The 18,009-nt window shown below is 47.2% G+C and overlaps 1 protein-coding gene across 1 annotated transcript in view; it reads left to right on the forward strand.

The window, feature by feature from the left end:
• NTPCR (nucleoside-triphosphatase, cancer-related) overlaps positions 1-18,009 on the forward strand; it is a 398,442-nt gene that overhangs the window by 274,437 nt on the left and 105,996 nt on the right. The window contains exon 6 of the mRNA XM_078684553.1: positions 12,120-12,329. Coding sequence (XP_078540679.1) covers positions 12,120-12,329 — 210 coding nt within the window. The remainder of the gene's footprint in view (positions 1-12,119; positions 12,330-18,009) is intronic.

Consider the following 18,009-nt stretch of genomic DNA (forward strand, 5'->3'; position numbering starts at 1 on the left):
GGTATCCCTGATGACGTCGCTCCTTGCCTGACTCGATGCCGCTGCTTGCACTGTGGTACGAGGGCACGCTCGTAAAGTTACTCGACGCACCGCCCTTGTCCTGTAGCGCAGCCTAGTCCTGCCAGTGCCATTGACTCCAGTTCGTCAGCCAACAACAGCGCTTCTGCAAAGACGACGCTGCTGCTGCACCGTGACCTGCCAGCACTGTGACGAGCACCGCCTACATCTCACACAGCGACCATGGTCTCACCGATGACGCCATCTGACGCCGCCACCAAGCCGCTGCTCGCACCGCGACCTGAGGGCACCGCACGCTGCACTGCAGCACTTCACACCGAAGCACCCGAAGCCTGCAGACGCCAGCACTCCCGACGCCATCAGAGAGGAGATCAACCTGCAACGCGTGGGACATCAAGGGCTCCGACGACTCCTGCACCGACCTCCGGAACCGACGCCTGCGGACGCCGTGTCTTCAGAAGCTCAACGAGAGGTCATCGTTGCCCTGCATTTCTGAAAGGTACTGTTTGCGGGTCTCCCCGGGAAAGTAGTTGTTCTGCGACGCCGCAGTCAGCCAGAACTGTTTGGCTTTGTTTGTTCCCGACGCCATGATAGCGCGGACGGAGCTATCGACATCAGATAACTGTTTGTCAAGTAAACTTTGATAACTGAAGATTGTTAAAGTACCGTAGTGTGGATTTTTATCATATGAATTAAGTATATAAAAATATTAGCTAATTTTCTAAACTGGTGTGGTGTCCTTTTGAGCGGCTTACACTGTGTAACTGTTGGTTATGTGCAAATGCTTTACACACTGCCTCTAAGATAAGCCTGACTGATTGTGCCAAGCTACCAAGGATGTGAGCAGGGGTTATTTTAGGAGTGTAACTCCCTTATCCTGACTAGGAAGAAGGGTCCCTACTTAGACAAAGATGCAAGCCCTTGCCAATCAGAGACCCCCATTTCTAACACCCATTGACTTTATTAGTGCTTGGTGTTAAGGCCTCTCTAATGTAAACTAGAGCGAGTCCCATGGTGACCTCCTCTGTTGGGGGCCCTCCCAGGCCAAACATTGCCAGACTAACTTTAGAGATCAAGGCCACATTCTACGAGAGGCATGTGTGAAGGGTCCTTGGCAAGTTGAGGGCTACCTAGTCAAAATCTTCCCGGACTACAGTGCAGTATATTAGCGACAGAGGGAAACATTCTTAAAAGTGATACAGCACCTGAGGGGACGGAATCTGAAATACGTTGTACTCTATTTTTATTTCAGCTACTGAGGTCTGGGACTGGCTGGAGCGTAAGGGCTACCCAGGATCTGGATCGGTGGACCTGGGTGGAGACCTGAAGTAGCGAGAGCAGAGATCCCATCATTTTGCCCAGCGACGTGGCAGACGGACCTTACCCCCACAAAGGACCAGGCACAGTTGGAGACCTCAAGGGTGGTCCAGCTAGGGCAGCCTTGTTCAATCAACAACTAGTGGTCCGCCTTGGTTGTGGCCTCCCCTGACTCGGGGGACAACAATGAGGTCCCTGGAGACTTCGGTGGGGGGGGGAGGGACCTAATTTATATTGACCCTCTTGATGGCGTAAGAAATTGTGTGCGAAACCCTGCCAAGGAACACGGACCATGGGGAGACTCCCAGCTGGACTCCAGGACTGTTGGGCCCACTGGGCTGAACCCTGGACTGAGTGGTGAGCTTCAGGGCCCGTTGACACAGGGCAGAATCTCAGAACTGCAAAATGAGCAGGGTGACATATAATTTGCGGGTGGATGACCGGTATCTCGAGCATTGGGAATTGGGAGGTTACATTCTTTCCTCACAAGGAAACAGGAAGGGAGGGGGAGTTGGAGTGTGTTTGGATGGGCCAGTTTGGAGGGTTGGAAGGGGGGCACATGGTTGCGATCAGGGGCCAAAACGCTATCATGAGTCTGGGCTAGAGGCGATTGAGACACACACAACAGGGTCACCATACCTTCACGATAGAGGAGGGGCCTCCCTTATGTTCTTATCCCAGAATGTGAATGTAATGGGCGACAAGCATAAATTGGAAATGGTGATGAAATATTTGGCTAGACACTCACCAAATATTGTTTCGCTACAGTAGAACGACTTACTGCACAACAACTGTGATTTCCTGTATAAAGACTCATACACGTTACTCACCCATCTGGGATTCATGGCAAGCTCCCGACATACCTGTATACTATCTCGTAAATCCATTCAGTACCAGGTGTCCGATACGGGGGTTGATTCAGAGAGCTGCTGGGTGGCTATGGGGGGTCACATGGCAGGGGAGAAATTGTATGTGGCATCCTGGTATTTTCCGTCAGGCCTCCAGACACAGGAACAGGATAGAATGTTGGTGTGGATCACGTCCATCCCCGAGGCACTGCTGGTGGTGGGAGGAGACCTGAACCTTGTTCTTTGAGAAGAGCAGGACAGACTGATTAAGGGAGGGAAGAGTCCCAGAGACAATGCTAGATTGAGGTACTTTGTGGGCTAGAGGACCGCTGGTGAGCTACATATCCTGGAGAGAGGCACTACTCCTATGCAGTCAACACAATGCAATCAATGTACCGAATAGGTAGCTTCCTCATTCTAGCCAGGCAAACTGGCAGATGCAGGAATGTGCAGTACCTGTCACAGGGGGAGGGGTTCGGACCACTTACCGCTGATGTGGCTGGCCCAGTAAAGCTTGTGGACTAGAAGTGGAGGCTGGAACCATGGATCCTTAGAGTGGGCCTCAAAGTGCTACTTACACAAGGCCATGGAGGCCTACTTTATCGGCAGCAAGGGCTTGGTATCATTCGGTACCATAATGTGGGAGGCCTACCAAACAGTGGTTAACATAGCCGTTGCAGTGGGTAAAACGATTGGGAGGGAGTGATCAAGTGGTGAGAAACAAGAGAAATTGTTGGACTGGGAGGCCCAATATGTAGAACACTCCAGTGAGGAGTTAGCGGCCGCAGTGAGGTTGTAAGGGCAGACTGTCGGAATTTGACTCACCATGAAGCCAGGACCCTGTTCTGAGCAAACCCAGCACAGATTGTCTGAAGTAGGGAATAACTCTGGGCAGCTGCTGGCATGGTTTTGGAAGGAGGGCTGGTGGTGGGTGCTGAGAATACAGACAGGGGGGCACTTGGTAGGAATCGGCCCCAGAAATAGCATGGACTTTTTTGGAACACCTCAGAGATCTCTATACCCAAAGGTGGGACAACGGCCGTTCTAGTGGGTTGAGTGACTTCCATCGCTATATCCCGATTGTGCGACTAGTAAAGGGCATGGCAAAATCCCTGGATGGAGACTTGCAGGAGGAGTAAATAGCAGCATCAATGGCGAGTTGAAGGAGAGGAAATCACCTGGCCCCAACGGATTTACAGTGGAATTCTTTCACTGTGTAAAACAGCAGGTGGCGAAACTGCTCCACAAAATGTTTATTGAGGCACAGTCCCCAGGGATACTTCCCATTGATCTGCGATAGGCACAGTTTTGATAACGAGACAAAGGTGTTGGCAAATCACATGATGCCAGTGATCCACACTATTGTACCCGAACCATTTGGGCTTCATGCCGTACAGGTGCACCAGATACAACCTTAGACGCCTCTCCGGATGTTTAGCCCAAGTGGGCTGCCAACAGGAATTGGCAACACTGCTTGCACTAGACGCTGCCTAGGTGTTTGACACATTGAAAGTGCCATACCTTATGGCTCTCCTGGAGATAATTGACTTTGGCCCGTCCTTCCGAGCCTGGGTTCCATCACTATACACCCGCCCCACAGTTCATGTCAGGGTTAACAATATGCTTTTGGCGAGGTTTGCATTTGAGAGGTGGTTGAGGCATGGTTGCCCAATGTCCCTGCTTCTGTTTGCATTAGCCATGCAACTGGTGTTGAGCTGGATTAGCAGAAACTCCGTGATGCGCGAGTGACTTATTAATTGGGACAAATCTTGGTTATATCCACTCGCAGGATGGCGACCCAGAAACATCTGGAGCAGTCCAGTTCTAGTTGAGCGGCGGGAATCCAGGTATCTGGGCATTACATTACTCAAGATCATCTATTTTACAAGTAATAACCTCGGTAGGCTTGGAGGATATTGGGACAGATGTGGGCCAATGGCATAAACTACAGTTGTCACTGCTTCGGCTTGCAGCGCTCTACAAAATTATCAACATACCTACATTTTTATACACCCTTCAGAAAGCCCTGTTTGAGTTACTGAACTGAACAAATGGCAGCCACAACGAGAATGCTCTTGTGGGATAGTGGAACGCCCTAGGATATCAGTGTCGGCATTGAATAGAAAGGTTTTTGATGGAGTTATCGCCCTCCTGGCTCTCTGTCTCTATTCCTAGGCGACACAGTTAGTGGTTGTCAATTATTGGTTGTTTGCAGAGCAGAGGGAACCTTCCTTGGCATTAGATCTGAGAGAGCTGGTTCTTGGGAGCTACATTAAGCAAATATATGGAAAAGGGCATGTGATGCTTCTACAAATTTCTTTCTCTGACTGCAAAGTTCGAGGATTTTGTTAAGTGAAGTGTCTGACAAATGTGCTGTACGAAAAATGTGAAATGAAAGGCTGTAGGATGTCATGTTTTATTCTAACACTTAAATAGCTAAGAAGTGAACTGTACAAACATTTCAAAATAAACTACAGTAGTCATGAAAGTCTATGTTTTGTAATTCTTTGTGATAAAAAAAATATTTTAGTAAGATAAAAACAAATCAGAAAACTTTACTTAGTGATGTACAAATTATCAATATATTTTCTGAAACCCAATTTCCACATATAATTGTTTATACACTAAATAGTTAACATGAACTGAGAAACATTCCTGCCCCTGCCCTGATGGCAATGCAATTAGTAAACTAAGATTCCACTCAGGGCTCATGTTTGGGCTACATTCTTATTGTGCATGGAGAAAACATTTAGTCTAGTACATCAAAAAAAATAGTTTTTTTGTACAGCAGGAATGCTGAACTTACATATTGGAAGGTGATCTCATATGTGATAATGAAGAAAAAGGTGGATCTGGAAAATAAAATATTTGGCTAGGATGACCTAGTGAGAACAATTTATGGGTCAAGTATATTACAGGTAGGTCGAGTAGATTATTCAAGTTACTAGATCTGCATATCTCGTAATATTTTTATGAATTTTCAAAGCCTGAATATAAATGAGCAGACTAAGTAAGTGTGCAATTTACCAATACCAAAAAAAAGAAATTTCAATGTAATCATTTTTACCACATAGTCAGTGCACAAAACACGTGTTAACTTCCCAAATTCAACAGTTGTCCCCAAAATGGAAGAATAGAAGAATTACCACCCAACTCTAATCTATAACAGTCCATAAATGTATGTGGTGACTACCATGGGGCTGCATTGTAAATGTCTTCTATTGATACACCCTAAAAGGCACCCAGGATATAGCAATACCTCTAGTAGACCTAATCTGATTCTAGTTGACTAACAAACCCTAAAACTCATTAGCAAGAAGAATTGTCTGCTTGATCCACCTGCTCAGAGTTGAGTTAGATGGTTTGAGACCATTTCTTGCTGCACCAAAGATGACAAAGGCTGTCCACTTTCCTGAGAAGGTCTGTTCTTTTGTTATATATTAATATAGCCCTTTTCACATCTACAAATGTAACAGTTTTTGTCCTCTACTGACCTGGATAAATACAACTGGCAAAACTACTTCTCTAGACTGATGGAATGGAGAATGAAGATTGAGATACAATTGAGGTTAGGCCTCAAAACAAAACAACCCTGTCTGAAAAAACTTTGAGAAGTGCTCAGATCTTAAAAACCTTCCCAGTTCCCATATTCTCCTAGCAGATGAAATGACTACAAGACAAAAACGTTAAACGTGAGAAATTTAAGCTCTACTTACTCTAGGGCAGTGGTCTTCAAACTTTTTAATGCTTCGCACCCACCAGTGAAAAAATAAAATGAATTGGGCCTGCTCAGAGTTTTCACAATTATTCTATTATATTGGCAATGTTTAAATATGTTTTGCCTTATTTAAACACACAAAATATTTAAACATTGCAGTTACATCCTGTTACCGTTTTAAAAATGCAACCAAATACACAATTGCCATACATACTATTCTAGTCAGGCAGGCCTTACTAACCTGCAAAAGTATCCACAGTGTGATCATTAGAAATGATGGTGCGGGAATTTGAAGAATATTTGGAGTCCCTTCCCTTTTGACATATACTCCCAGCTAGGATACAAATGACAAAAGATGTTAGTGATGGCCCATAACAGAGGGGCTTACTGATGCTCATCCCCCCACCTACACCCTGCTTAAAACAAAGCACTGCTATCGGCATAATGATTATTTTAGCCAGAGCCTGGTGCCCCCCATGGGATCGATTGAGGACCCCCCAGTTGGAAGAACCCTGTTCTAGGGCCTCAAGGTGTGGGAGGGTGACAGAGGGGTCTAAAACACTAATGGTAAGTGCCATGATAAGTAAGTAAGTAAGTAAAATGTTATTGTGTATGCTTAATTAAAACCTTTACAAAAAGAGTAAATTTCAAAAAAAGCTTATTCTATTAAATAAATAATTAAAAATGCATCTGCAGACTGATGTCCTTTTTGGAGAAATAAAGTCTCACTTTCATTATCAATCTTCATAGTCACTTATTTCACTGTGTCTTTAGGTTTTGACCCATTGAGCGCCTCTTTTTCGGTTTTCAGCAGTAGGAGGCTCGCTTTCTGAAAGAATCTGGTAGCCCTTCAGGCTATCTGCAACTGTTGGCTGTTCAATACGAACATGACTGCCGACCGGCATGTTCTAATTTGGAAAAGGCGGAATGTTTGAAAGAGATAATACCGTCTCAAGTTACTCAGAGAGGGACAGATGCACAGGACGTGGATCAAAGTTTCTTCTGAGAGACCAGAAAGTCTGCACAGTGCTGTTGGCCATGTTTGCCGCCATGCCGGGATCTGATCTTTTGTGATATAGGTTCCCAGCTGTAGTCGTAGTAGCATTTGTTGCGTGGATGGTGTTATGTAAGTAACTAGATACGGTTGCGGATCGTATCTCTCATACGTGGCCAATACCATCCAGCCATGTTTTTTCTTGGCCAAGGCTGCTTTATCAGCAATCCATGATTTGTGTTTTGCCGCACCATTGGCCACTTTTTTGAAGGCCGCGAAGGTATGTTTAGTGTTCCACTTCTCTTGCATATCTAAGTTTTTCAATGCTTCTTCCAGTGTTGTTTTCCATGTCTTTTTTCCTTTTGTTTGTTTGTTAATTTCAGACCAACAGAGACCCATCAGTGTGTCCTACTGAGCTGCTCTTAGTTTCCAGCACGTTTTTATTAAGGCGGCTTGTCTGGCTTGGTGCTGGTTTAGTAACCCAAATTCAAGGCGTACCTGCGCCTGAGATGCAAACTGCGGGATTTGATGAAGATGTTTAAACAACGCTGACTGTTGGAGGTTCAGAAAATTAGCGTCTTTACCTCTGTATAGCTCGGAGCCATACGTGAGGGAGGGTAAGAATTTGGCGGCAATCACTTTCAGCAGATATTCGTTGGATGGACATTTTAGTTTTGTTTTTAGTATGTTTAAGGCGAACCGCAGTTTATTAGCCTGGGCTTTTCTGTGCAGGGTGTGTTCTCTTAATGACCATCTCGAGTCGACCAGTACTCCCAGATACTTATAGGAGCTACTTTGCTCTATGTTGTTTCCAGCGATGTACCATTTGAATGTTTGCTGCCCTGGCTGAGACGCAAAGCAGACCACTTTCGTTTTTTTGCAGTTGAATTGCAGCCCATGCGTAGAGATGTATTTGTGCAGCCTTGTTATAGCACGTTGGAGACCCAGCGGGGTCTGGCTGCAAAGGACTATGTCGTCGGCATACTGCATACTCCTTATTTTGTGTTGGGCTAGCTTTGGAGGGTCTGTTTGGATCTCTGAGATGCTCTTACCGAGGTCCGCAGTGTAGATGTTAAAGAGGGTAGGAGCCAATACACATCCCTGCTTGAGGCCAATGTGGGTGGGGTTCTTTGTTGTTGTTCTGTCCCCGTTGCCAAGTTTTATCTTAACCCAGGTGGATGTGTACAAATTTATGATGGCCCTTAGCATCTTCGGAGGGATGCCCCAGCTGGCCATCTTTTCCCATAGGATCTCCCTTGGTACTGTGTCGAAAGCCGCTTTTAGATCGACAAAACAGGTGTACAGTTTTGTAGATTTGGCCATTGTATTGTCGACAAGAAGATTCAGCGCTGTCAGGTTACATGACGTGTTGGTTCCAGGCCTGAACCCTGTCTGGGTGATTGGGAGAATGTTGTTGCGGCTAACCCAATCTTCCAGTGCTTTCAGGAGATTTGATGCATATGCCTTGGCCTCTACGTCAATAAGCGCAATCAGTCTGTAATTCGCTGGATCTGTTCGCGCGCCTGCTTTGAAGATTGGGTGCAAGATGCTCCCTCTCCATGACGGGGGAATACTTCCTGATTGAAATACGTGATTATACAATGGTGTGAGATATTCTGCCCAAAACGGTTGATCATGTTTAAAAAGTCCATTAGGCAAGCCGTTCGGATCCGGCGCACCTTTTGACCTCATTTTTTTCAAGACCATTTGGACTTGGCATTGCTTAATCCAGTTTGCACCGAAGGTTTGATCTTCTTCCTGCTTTTCATTCAACGGGTGGGTCGTGAGATGTTGGTTCCTTTCATGCGCGTAGGTCATTTGAGTTTGCTCTAGATGGTGGATCCAGTCTTCCTGTAGTATATTTACATTGAAATCGAGACCTGCTCCGTTGGCTACTTTGTTAATTTCTCCCCAGAATTTCCTGTTGTTATTCGATTTGCTGGCTTCTAATAATTGATGAAACTAGACACAAGTCTTGGTCATCTCAGAAAAAAGCTCTTCATCTTTCTGAATACCAAACATTCCAGATGATCTGAATGTGGACTCTTAAGGGCTTTTACCGCTGCCCAGTGAGCTCGGAGGAATGCAGTGGAGTGACCTAATTCAAAACCATCTGATAAGAAATCCAATAACTCAATTGACTCCCCTGCCCTCTTTCAATATATAATTTGTCAAAGCCCATTCAATACGTGGAGTATATTTTTAGAGCGGGTGGGCGTTTAGACTTCTGGAGAAATTGTACCACATCTGCAGAACAATAGCTGATACTGCTGCTTGAAACATTTTCTGAATCACTGCGAGAGAAGGAGTCTCTGACAATTCAGTTTGACTCTTGTCTGTTGTTGGTCTTCTCCTTACCATTGCCTGGCCCGTTCATAGCGAGTATCAAAGAGATTGAGAAAAGTTTCTACTTCCTTCCTGCCAGTCACTTTTTTAAAACGTATGTTGGAAACTTAATCCCTGTCTTAAAAACATTGTATGAGGTAGCAAGTGATTCAGGCACTCTTCCGTTCTCCATGCGGGAGGCTATAATTACAGCACTTTTAAAACCTGGTAAGGCAGCTGATGTGTGCGAGTCTCACAGACCCTTATCCTTGATCAATTGCGATGTGAAAATCCTTGCCAAGGTCTTAGCCAATCAGCTCAGTCTCCTCATGACCTCCCTAGTGCTGCCTGATCAGTCTGGCTTCATACCAGGAAGAGCAACCACACACAATGTGTGCACTCTCTTTTCAATATTACAAGACATCAACCCCAATCTGACTGCAGTGGCTGTCTTTTTAGACTCCACCAAGGCATTTGATTCTCTGGAATAGGACTATCTACTGAGTATTGAGGCACATGGGTTTCCTCTTTTTGTCTCTCTCCTGGATAGTTCTCTTTTACAACTAGCCAAGAGTGAGGGTTAAAATAAACGAGTGCTCTCCTTACTTTCCTATCTCCCTTGTCACTATGCAGGGATGCCCGCTATCCCCCTTGCTATTTGTTTTAGCTGTGGAGCCAGTACCAGCTAAGCTCCAACAGCATCATTGGGAGTATGCGATTTGGTATCCTACTAGACATCTGTTGGTATCCCTTTACGCAGCCAATATTACGTTATACATGAGACCCCCAGGTGAGCCTCAGCCCAACTCTCCGGGAATTCATCCGCTATGGAGGGTGTTCTTGTGTTATGATTAATTGGAAGAAATCCCAGATCTTCTCCCTCACCCCCAACACCGCACGCTACACTCCAGACTACTCTCTGAAATGGTGCGATCTGGAGGTCAAATATCTGGGGATACTCACCTCCAGAGACAGATGGGAATTAATTTGAGCTCTTTACGGCATAATGCTAACTACCCTCACAGAATCTGTAATATGCTGGATTTTCATGCCCCTATATCTAGCGGTCTGTATATCATTAATGAAGATGGTTATATTACCCAAACTGCTATACCTCTTTATTAATATCCTATATAATCCTGGCCATCAATTTTCGAGATCGCTACAGATGCAACTGATCCGGCTTGCTTGGTGAAGCAAACATTCTAGAGTTCATTGGGATGTATTGACCTCTGCTTTGTTTGTGTATTGACTGTCTGGCCTTTGAGTGACAGGGGCTGGGGATGTGCATTCTGTTCAGACAGCCACATTGGGGGGGTGGGGGGTGAGTTCTGCCTTTCGAGGGTACATCAGGGCAGGTCTAAATAGACCTGGGCTGCATTTACAGTGCTGGGAGGAGATTTCTTTCACACCTGAATGGGCCTGGTCTGCCTTTGACAATGCTGTCTCCACCTCCTGCCAAGAAACTGCACCAGAGAGGACAGAACTGGTTTTGGCTGGGCAAAGAGCTTTTCTACCACCAAAGAACAAAGGATTTTGCGCTATAAAAAGTGGGGCCCAGAAATCAGACTTTTTGATTACTTCTGGGATTCAAGAGGAATCTTTGCCAAGGAGAAGAGCTTGATAAACTGAGAAGCACTGCCCCTTTGCTGTGTGCTGTCTGGGGTTGGCCTGCAGTGGCTGTTTCTGCCAAGGAAAGGGTCAGGACTTTGCTGTGTGCTGTGTCCCCTGCTTAAGGAAGACCTCCGAGGGCTTGAGGTAGAGCGTGCCTCCTTTTTGGAAATCTGAGGCATATAGACACTTCACCCCCATCTCCCCTGACCTGCTAGGAGGTGCCTGCTGCTGTTCGTGACCCCTGGAGGATGTTCCTGCTGTTGGGAGCTGGGAAAGTAATGCAACGACGAGAAGCGCAACACATCTGCAACTGTTTTAGACACATCAACGAAGAAACCGACGCAGTGCCTGCCTGCGGCACGAGAAATCGCCACAGGGAGTGCACCGAACTACGAAGGCCGACATCACTGCACCGTTTCCGACGCAGGCCCAGCTGTGTGACTGCAAGAACCAATGCACCATTGGACCGTGGCTGCATAAAACGATGCATCCCAGAACCTCACGCAGCGTATCTGGGTGCCACACCTGCAAGAACACTGGGCTGCAATAAGAAACCGATGTATCACCTCCCTGCACAGTAAGAAACCGACGTATCGCATCCCCTTCAGTAAGGAACCGACTCATCACCACCCCTGCGTGGCAGTGAAGCACCGAAGCATGACCTCTCCTGAAGTAAGGAACCAACGCATCACCTTCCTGGGCGTAAGGAACTGACGCATCACCTTCCCTGTGACAGTTTTTGTTTGTGCGCGTGACACATCCAAGGTACTTTGAGTGAAGACTGTCGCATCTGCAATTTGATTTGAACAGAACTGTTCTACCTTTTGAAAATCATATATTTTGATTACTGTATTATGGATTTTTGTTGTTTTGGTCTTGTGTAGTTTAGATAAAGATTAGTTATGTTTCTAAACTGGTGTGGTGTATTTATAATGTTTCCACTGTATTACTTTGTGTGCACACATGCTTTACACACTGCCTCTCAGATAAGCCTGTCTGCTCGTGCCAAGCTACCAAGGGAGTGAGCAGGGGTTATTTTATAAGCGTATCTCCCCCTTACCCTAACTAGGTAGAAGGGTCCCTAGTTTGACAATGGTACAAACCATTGCCAACTAGAGACCCCCATTTCTAACAAAGCAGGAAATAATAATTCTTTGTATAAAAGTGCGTATAATTTGTGGAAAATTCTTGTGTTTGTTGAAAAGACAACTGTCATGTGTTGTGCAATTAGTTTTTCTTTTTTGCTTCTCAGTTATGCTGTTAATTGTTGTTTATTTTTTCACAGGTTAAAACTGGCAGTAGCAGCAACAAAACTATATGTGTTTTGGATGAAATTGGTAAAATGGAACTCTTTAGTCAGTCATTTACTCAACTTGTGCAAGAGATTCTGAACAATGATTGTGTTGTGGTGTTGGGTACTATACCAGTACCTAAGACGAAGCCACTGGTTCTTGTGGAAGAAATAAAAAAGCGAAGGGATGTGAAGATCTTCTATGTAAGTGTAATGAAAGATGTTTATTTATTTTGTCAATATGTTGTATTAGCTTTATAAGGTTCCTTAAAAAAATTATTTTCATATATTCCAAACACTGACAGTTTATTGACATACTTATTTACCAAGATTTTAGTCTGTCATAGTTTTTTTAATTACGTAATTTGTATTGTTTCTGCTATATATGCATATATCTGATACCTATGCATTATATTCTTATTCCTACTTAGCCAATGTCCTCGTTTTGAGAAAGTGTCCTCTTTCTGCACAGTTTCCCTCACTTTTTGCTGAATTGCTGATGTGCTGTGACTGAGTGTGCCCTCGGCTCCTGCTAATCAGGTACCCAGTGTGAGAAGTTGACCTGGTATAAGCTGTCCAATAATTAAAGTGGTCCCCTTGCACCAGTCTTAACGACCCTAATGACGTATGAGGTCATAGATAACTTGTAACAACAAGAGAGGAAGGGAAACAAGAAACACTCCTATTCCCCTCGGGCAAATATCAAAAGAACAACAGAGGAGCGTCACATCAAAAATTACTACAGGATAGAAGAAAAGTAAGCAAGTAGTCTAGCACACAGTCTTAGATGCTCACGATGAAAAACCTTTTATGGTTGATTTAAAAGCCCTCACTCACCGACCTGGTCGGTGACATGCTTCATCATCGGGCCCCACCAGGATTGGCCGAATGCCATCCCGGTGTGCTGCAATGCCAGGTTACTGTGGAGCTAGTTTTTGTGATTGTGAAGTGAGATAGAGTGAGTATTAAAATGTCACAATTGAGTCAAAAAAGGAATGTATTCGTATTGCCAATTGGACAAGGATAAAAGAATGGAGGTGTAGGATAAGGGACCAGCATTAAAGGTCCAGTATTATCCTAGTGCAAATGCAACATGTTTCAGCCTATGTGAAATGGTATATCGGGCATTCGACAGAACCAGTGAATTAAAAATATGTGAATATGTGGTGTCAAACCCCGGTGGTATGGGCGCGCTAAGGCCCACCCAAGCCTGGGGTTGCCAATGTGAAAAATATAAAAACACTTTACCAAGATTCCATCACGCTGGTGTGGAACCAAGTTTATTCTGTGAGACAAAGACATTGACATACAACAAACAAGACCATGAGAAAAAATGGGGGAGAGAGAACACATAAATATGGTTAAACATTGATATGTTCGTTGTCGTATGCTACTAGGAAAAATTGCTCGAGTGCTCTTTGTGTATAGCTGTAGCCATATCTGGAACACGAGTGAAAATAGAGTGAGCTCGTGCACATACGAGATTAGCAATATCCTTGTGGAGACTCAGGCACTAGAGTCCCTATGTAGATCTCATGTGAGTGTTTTTTTTCTTTGCGTCCACCTGTTCTATTACTGTCCAGCGCATGTCATTGGTGGTATGGTTGTTCTGTATGAAATGGTTACTCAGTTTCGTAGTGGCGCGACCACACCTAATATTGCTCCGATGTTCACAGATTCTCAGTTTCACTTTACGTGTGGTCATACCTACATAACATAGCCCGCAGGTGCAGGTTATGAGGTACACCACATTTGTGGAGTTGCAATTGGTGTGTGCTGTCTGGGTCCATACTTTGTTTTGCTCTAAATTAAGAGTCTTTGTGTTTGATGTAAGGTGACAAATGCAGCAGTTGGAGCAAGGCTAATGTCCAGTTACTTTAGGTAGCCCCCAAGCGTCTGTTACTGATGTAATTCCTTTAGAGACGTTCATTACAAGGCGTGTATTGATCAGAGTGTCTCGCAAACTGCGTCCGCGTTTAAATGAGAACAGGAGTGTATCCAATAGAACAGGTGGACGCAAGAAATACACTCAGAGAATTCTATTTGAAAAAGAACAAAGATGGGTATACCGCCTGGGTACTCATAAAGTTGGTCTTAACGATAATATCCCTTGGGGTCCAGTGTTAAACAGCTAAACCTCTAGCTGGGGTAGTGAGATACGGGCAGCTCCTGAATATATCACTATCAACACTAACATGGAGAGCTTACATCCTTGCTATTGAACTCTATACCCCTTCATACCCTTTCTAACCTATCCACCAGCTAATTGACACTCTGTCTGAATTGTTGAGTGTCTTTATATGCCTCATAATCATGATGTACTTCCCCTCTTGTTATTATGAATTTGCGACTCGAGGTGCGGTCATAATGTGGTCTACATTGTATAATATAAGCTACATGACACAGTTGAGCGGTAACTACTGTTTCCTCTCCTCCATAGCTAAGAACAGGCGGTCAATCATTAAATCATACATGACCCTCTTTTGCACTGGTTTATATATACCTGTGTTTTTTTAAATGTATTTTTAGCACACCTTGCGTGTAAGTTTTTCATTCACCTCGTACGAGTTCCACCTTCATGATCTCTGACACGGGAGATATCCCATTACTTTGTGCTTGTTATTATTGTTCTGAAGGTTGCCATACCAACCTCCCACTCTGAAATGGCTTCCTTTCCCTTTGAGCCTCTGATAGGCCACTCTCCTCACGTTGTTTCCTGATCCAGTTTCGGATTAGACAGCACTCCTTCCGGTTCCCGATTGGTTGCCTCCCGGTTCATGTGATCGCTTCTCTATAGAATTATGGAACATCGAAACACAACGCAGTGCGTCACTACTTGTTCGCGTTGATGGCGCTGGCACGTCTACGATCTCCTGCCTTTATCTACCTCCGTCTTCCCCCAATACTGTGTTCTTCAGGGTCCGGCATATGAGGGCGATGCAGGTACCAAGCGGGTGCCTAGCTAACAGGGCGTGAGTATGACGTATCTGAGATAAGTACCTTTTCATTCTTGTGGGCTCCGCCTCTCACACCAGCAACTGCCTTTCTCTTCACTGGGTGTGCCAATTTGCTACCACCCCACTCCCGAGATCCATGGTGCTCTGAATTCTAGCACCATCTGTAAGAACGTTTCTGTTTTTCTACCTTGGGTAAATTGTGATTATTTAGTCAGTCCAAATCCAGTTTTCTTTATATACTCACATGATAAACTTTTATTTTGGGCATTTTACCACCAGTTTGCCCGGGTATGCTAGCATAGTCCCTGAGTCTCCACGTTCATATTGCTAATGTTGTATATGCACGAGCTCACTCTATTTTCACTCGTGTTCCAGATATGGCTACAGCTATACACAAAGAGCACTCAAGCAATTTTGCCTAGTAGCATACGACAACGAACATATCAATATTTAACCATATTCATGTGTTCTCTCTACCCCATTTTTTCTCATTGTCTTTGTTCGCACAGCTCTCAATCCTCGAGCCTGGGGGTTCCGAGAGGTCGGGCTGCGGCAGCGCCAGCAGGACTTGACAGGAAAGGCGATCCCGGGGGAGGCAGAAGATGTCTGACTGACCACCCCTAGGTCCACCCCTCCGTGGAGAAGTAGCCGAGCGCTATCGAGAGGCCTCCTGGGTGAAGGTCCTCTCCTAGGATCGTACAGCAGAGTAACCACAACACTACAAACGGACACCACACAGGAAGTTAAGTTCGTAGGCTTTATCAAGAATAAGGGTTGCTTGTTCTTAGCGATATGTACAGGCAGATCGATGGATCTGTAAAGTCTCGTAAATAAGGGACAGGGTAGCGGGACAGTCTCGGTACGGGTGCAGGAGGGGATACCCTGCGCACAGCTCTCAATCCTCGAGCCTGGGGGTTCCGAGAGGTCGGGCTGCGTCAGCGCCAGCAGGACTTGACAGATGGTCTTTAACGGAGAGGGGGCCGCGGCAGCGCCAGCAGGCCTCAAGGTGGGTTCGGCGAAGATGGGCCGCGGCAGCGCCAGCAGGCTCTCAAGATGGTTCAGCGAAGATAGGCCGCGGCAGCGCCAGCAGGCTCTCAAGATGGTTCAGCGAAGATGGGCCGCGGCAGCGCCAGCAGGCTCTCTAGATGTTTCAGCGAAGATGGGCCGCGGCAGCGCCAGCAGGCTCCCAGGGTAGCTTCAGGTTACAGGGTAATGAGTTCTTCTGGTGTCGACCGCGACAGCGTCAGCAGGGCTCTCCAGTCCAGGATACAACTGCCGTTCTACTCAAGGGCTGGCCCAGATATAGGACTGGAGTCCTTTGATGTCCGGACCCTCGCACCTGGGGGTCAGAGGGGCCGGGATGATGGTGTCCAGACACCCAGCAGGGGGGTGGAGCCAGCGCCCAGGGAGGCCGGAGGGCGATCGATACCAGGCGTCCGGGGACGGCTGGAGACCCATCGAAACTTCCCTTCTCTGGGACCTGTTGAGTGGCCACTCGACCACCTGGGTGGATCTTGGTGCCTCGATGTCGGGGCTTCGCTGGGGCCTTGGTCGGGGCCAAGGCCACGTGGTCGTGACGTGATGGGTCCAAGATGGAGTCGGGCGAGGCCTCGTGCCCAGGACGTGGTTCGTGACGTGATGGCCCAGGATGGAGTTAGGCCGGTAGTGGTGGTCCGGGGTGGTAACCGGACCGGCAGGGTTGGGGCGTGCAGGGCCGGGCAAGGGCCGCCCGATGCCCGGCGGAGGACCAATGTCGTCCGGGGCCCGCCATGCGGGAGGGGTAGGACCACGCCATGAGGCCGGGTCCAACACGCGTACCCCCCAGCTCACCCATCTTCTTGGGGGTTCTCCTCGCCGAGGCGGAAGAATCGGGACAGGCCGTCAGCATTGGCGTGGTCGTTGCCGGGGCGATGCTCCACAGTGAAGTCCATCCCTTGGAGGGAGATGGACCATCGCAACAGTTTCGAGTTTTCCCCCCGCATCTGCATCAACCACCGCAGGGGCCGGTGGTCGGTCTGGACCCGGAAGTGCGTGCCGAAGAGGTAGGGCCGGAGCTTCTTTAGGGCCCACATGACGGCGAAGGCTTGCCTCTCGATGGTGCTCTATCGCTGTTCTCTGGCCAGCAGCCGCCGGCTGATGAAGGCAACGGGAAGGTCGACTCCCTCAGGGTTTACTTGGGATAGGACCGCCCCAATGTCGTGCTCCGAGGCGTCGGTTTGGACCACAAACTCTCGGCTGTAGTCGGGGGCTTGGAGCACAGGGGCGGTGCACATGGCGGTCTTCAGTGTATCGAAGGCGACCTGGCACTCGGGGGTCCAGCGCACCTTTTGCGGTAGCCTCTTGGAGGTCAGTTCTGTGAGGGGCCCCACAATGCTTCCATAGTCTTTTATGAAGCGCCGATAATATCCGGTGAGCCCCAGGAAGGCTCGGACTGCTGTTTGGGTGACCGGGGGCTCCCAGGCCCGGATGGCGTCAATCTTTGGCTGGAGGGGAGCCACGTGGCCGCTCCCTACTTGGTGTCCCAGATAGGTCACGGACCCTTGGCCTATCTGGCACTTGCTGGCCTTTATTGTCAGTCCGGCCCGTCGGAGGGCCGTCAGGACCTCCCAGAGGTGGGTCAGGTGCTCATCCCAGTGGAGGCTGTACACCGCAATGTCGTCTAGATAGGCGGCACTGAACTCTTCCAGCCCGGCCAGCACCCTGTGCACGAGTCTCTGGAAGGTGGCCGGGGCGTTTTTCATGCCGAAGGGCATCACTTTGAAATGGTAGTGGCCATCAGGGGTCGAGAAGGCCGATCGCTCTTGCGCTCCAGGGGTGAGGCCGATCTGCCAATATCCGGCCATGAGGTCGAAGGTGCTGAGATACATGGCGGCCCCCAGGCGATCGATCAGTTCATCCGCCCGGGGGATGGGATGGGCGTCGGTCCT

This window comes from Lissotriton helveticus, chromosome 3_2 (genome assembly GCF_964261635.1).
Source record: "Lissotriton helveticus chromosome 3_2, aLisHel1.1, whole genome shotgun sequence".
NCBI lineage: Eukaryota > Metazoa > Chordata > Amphibia > Caudata > Salamandridae > Lissotriton > Lissotriton helveticus.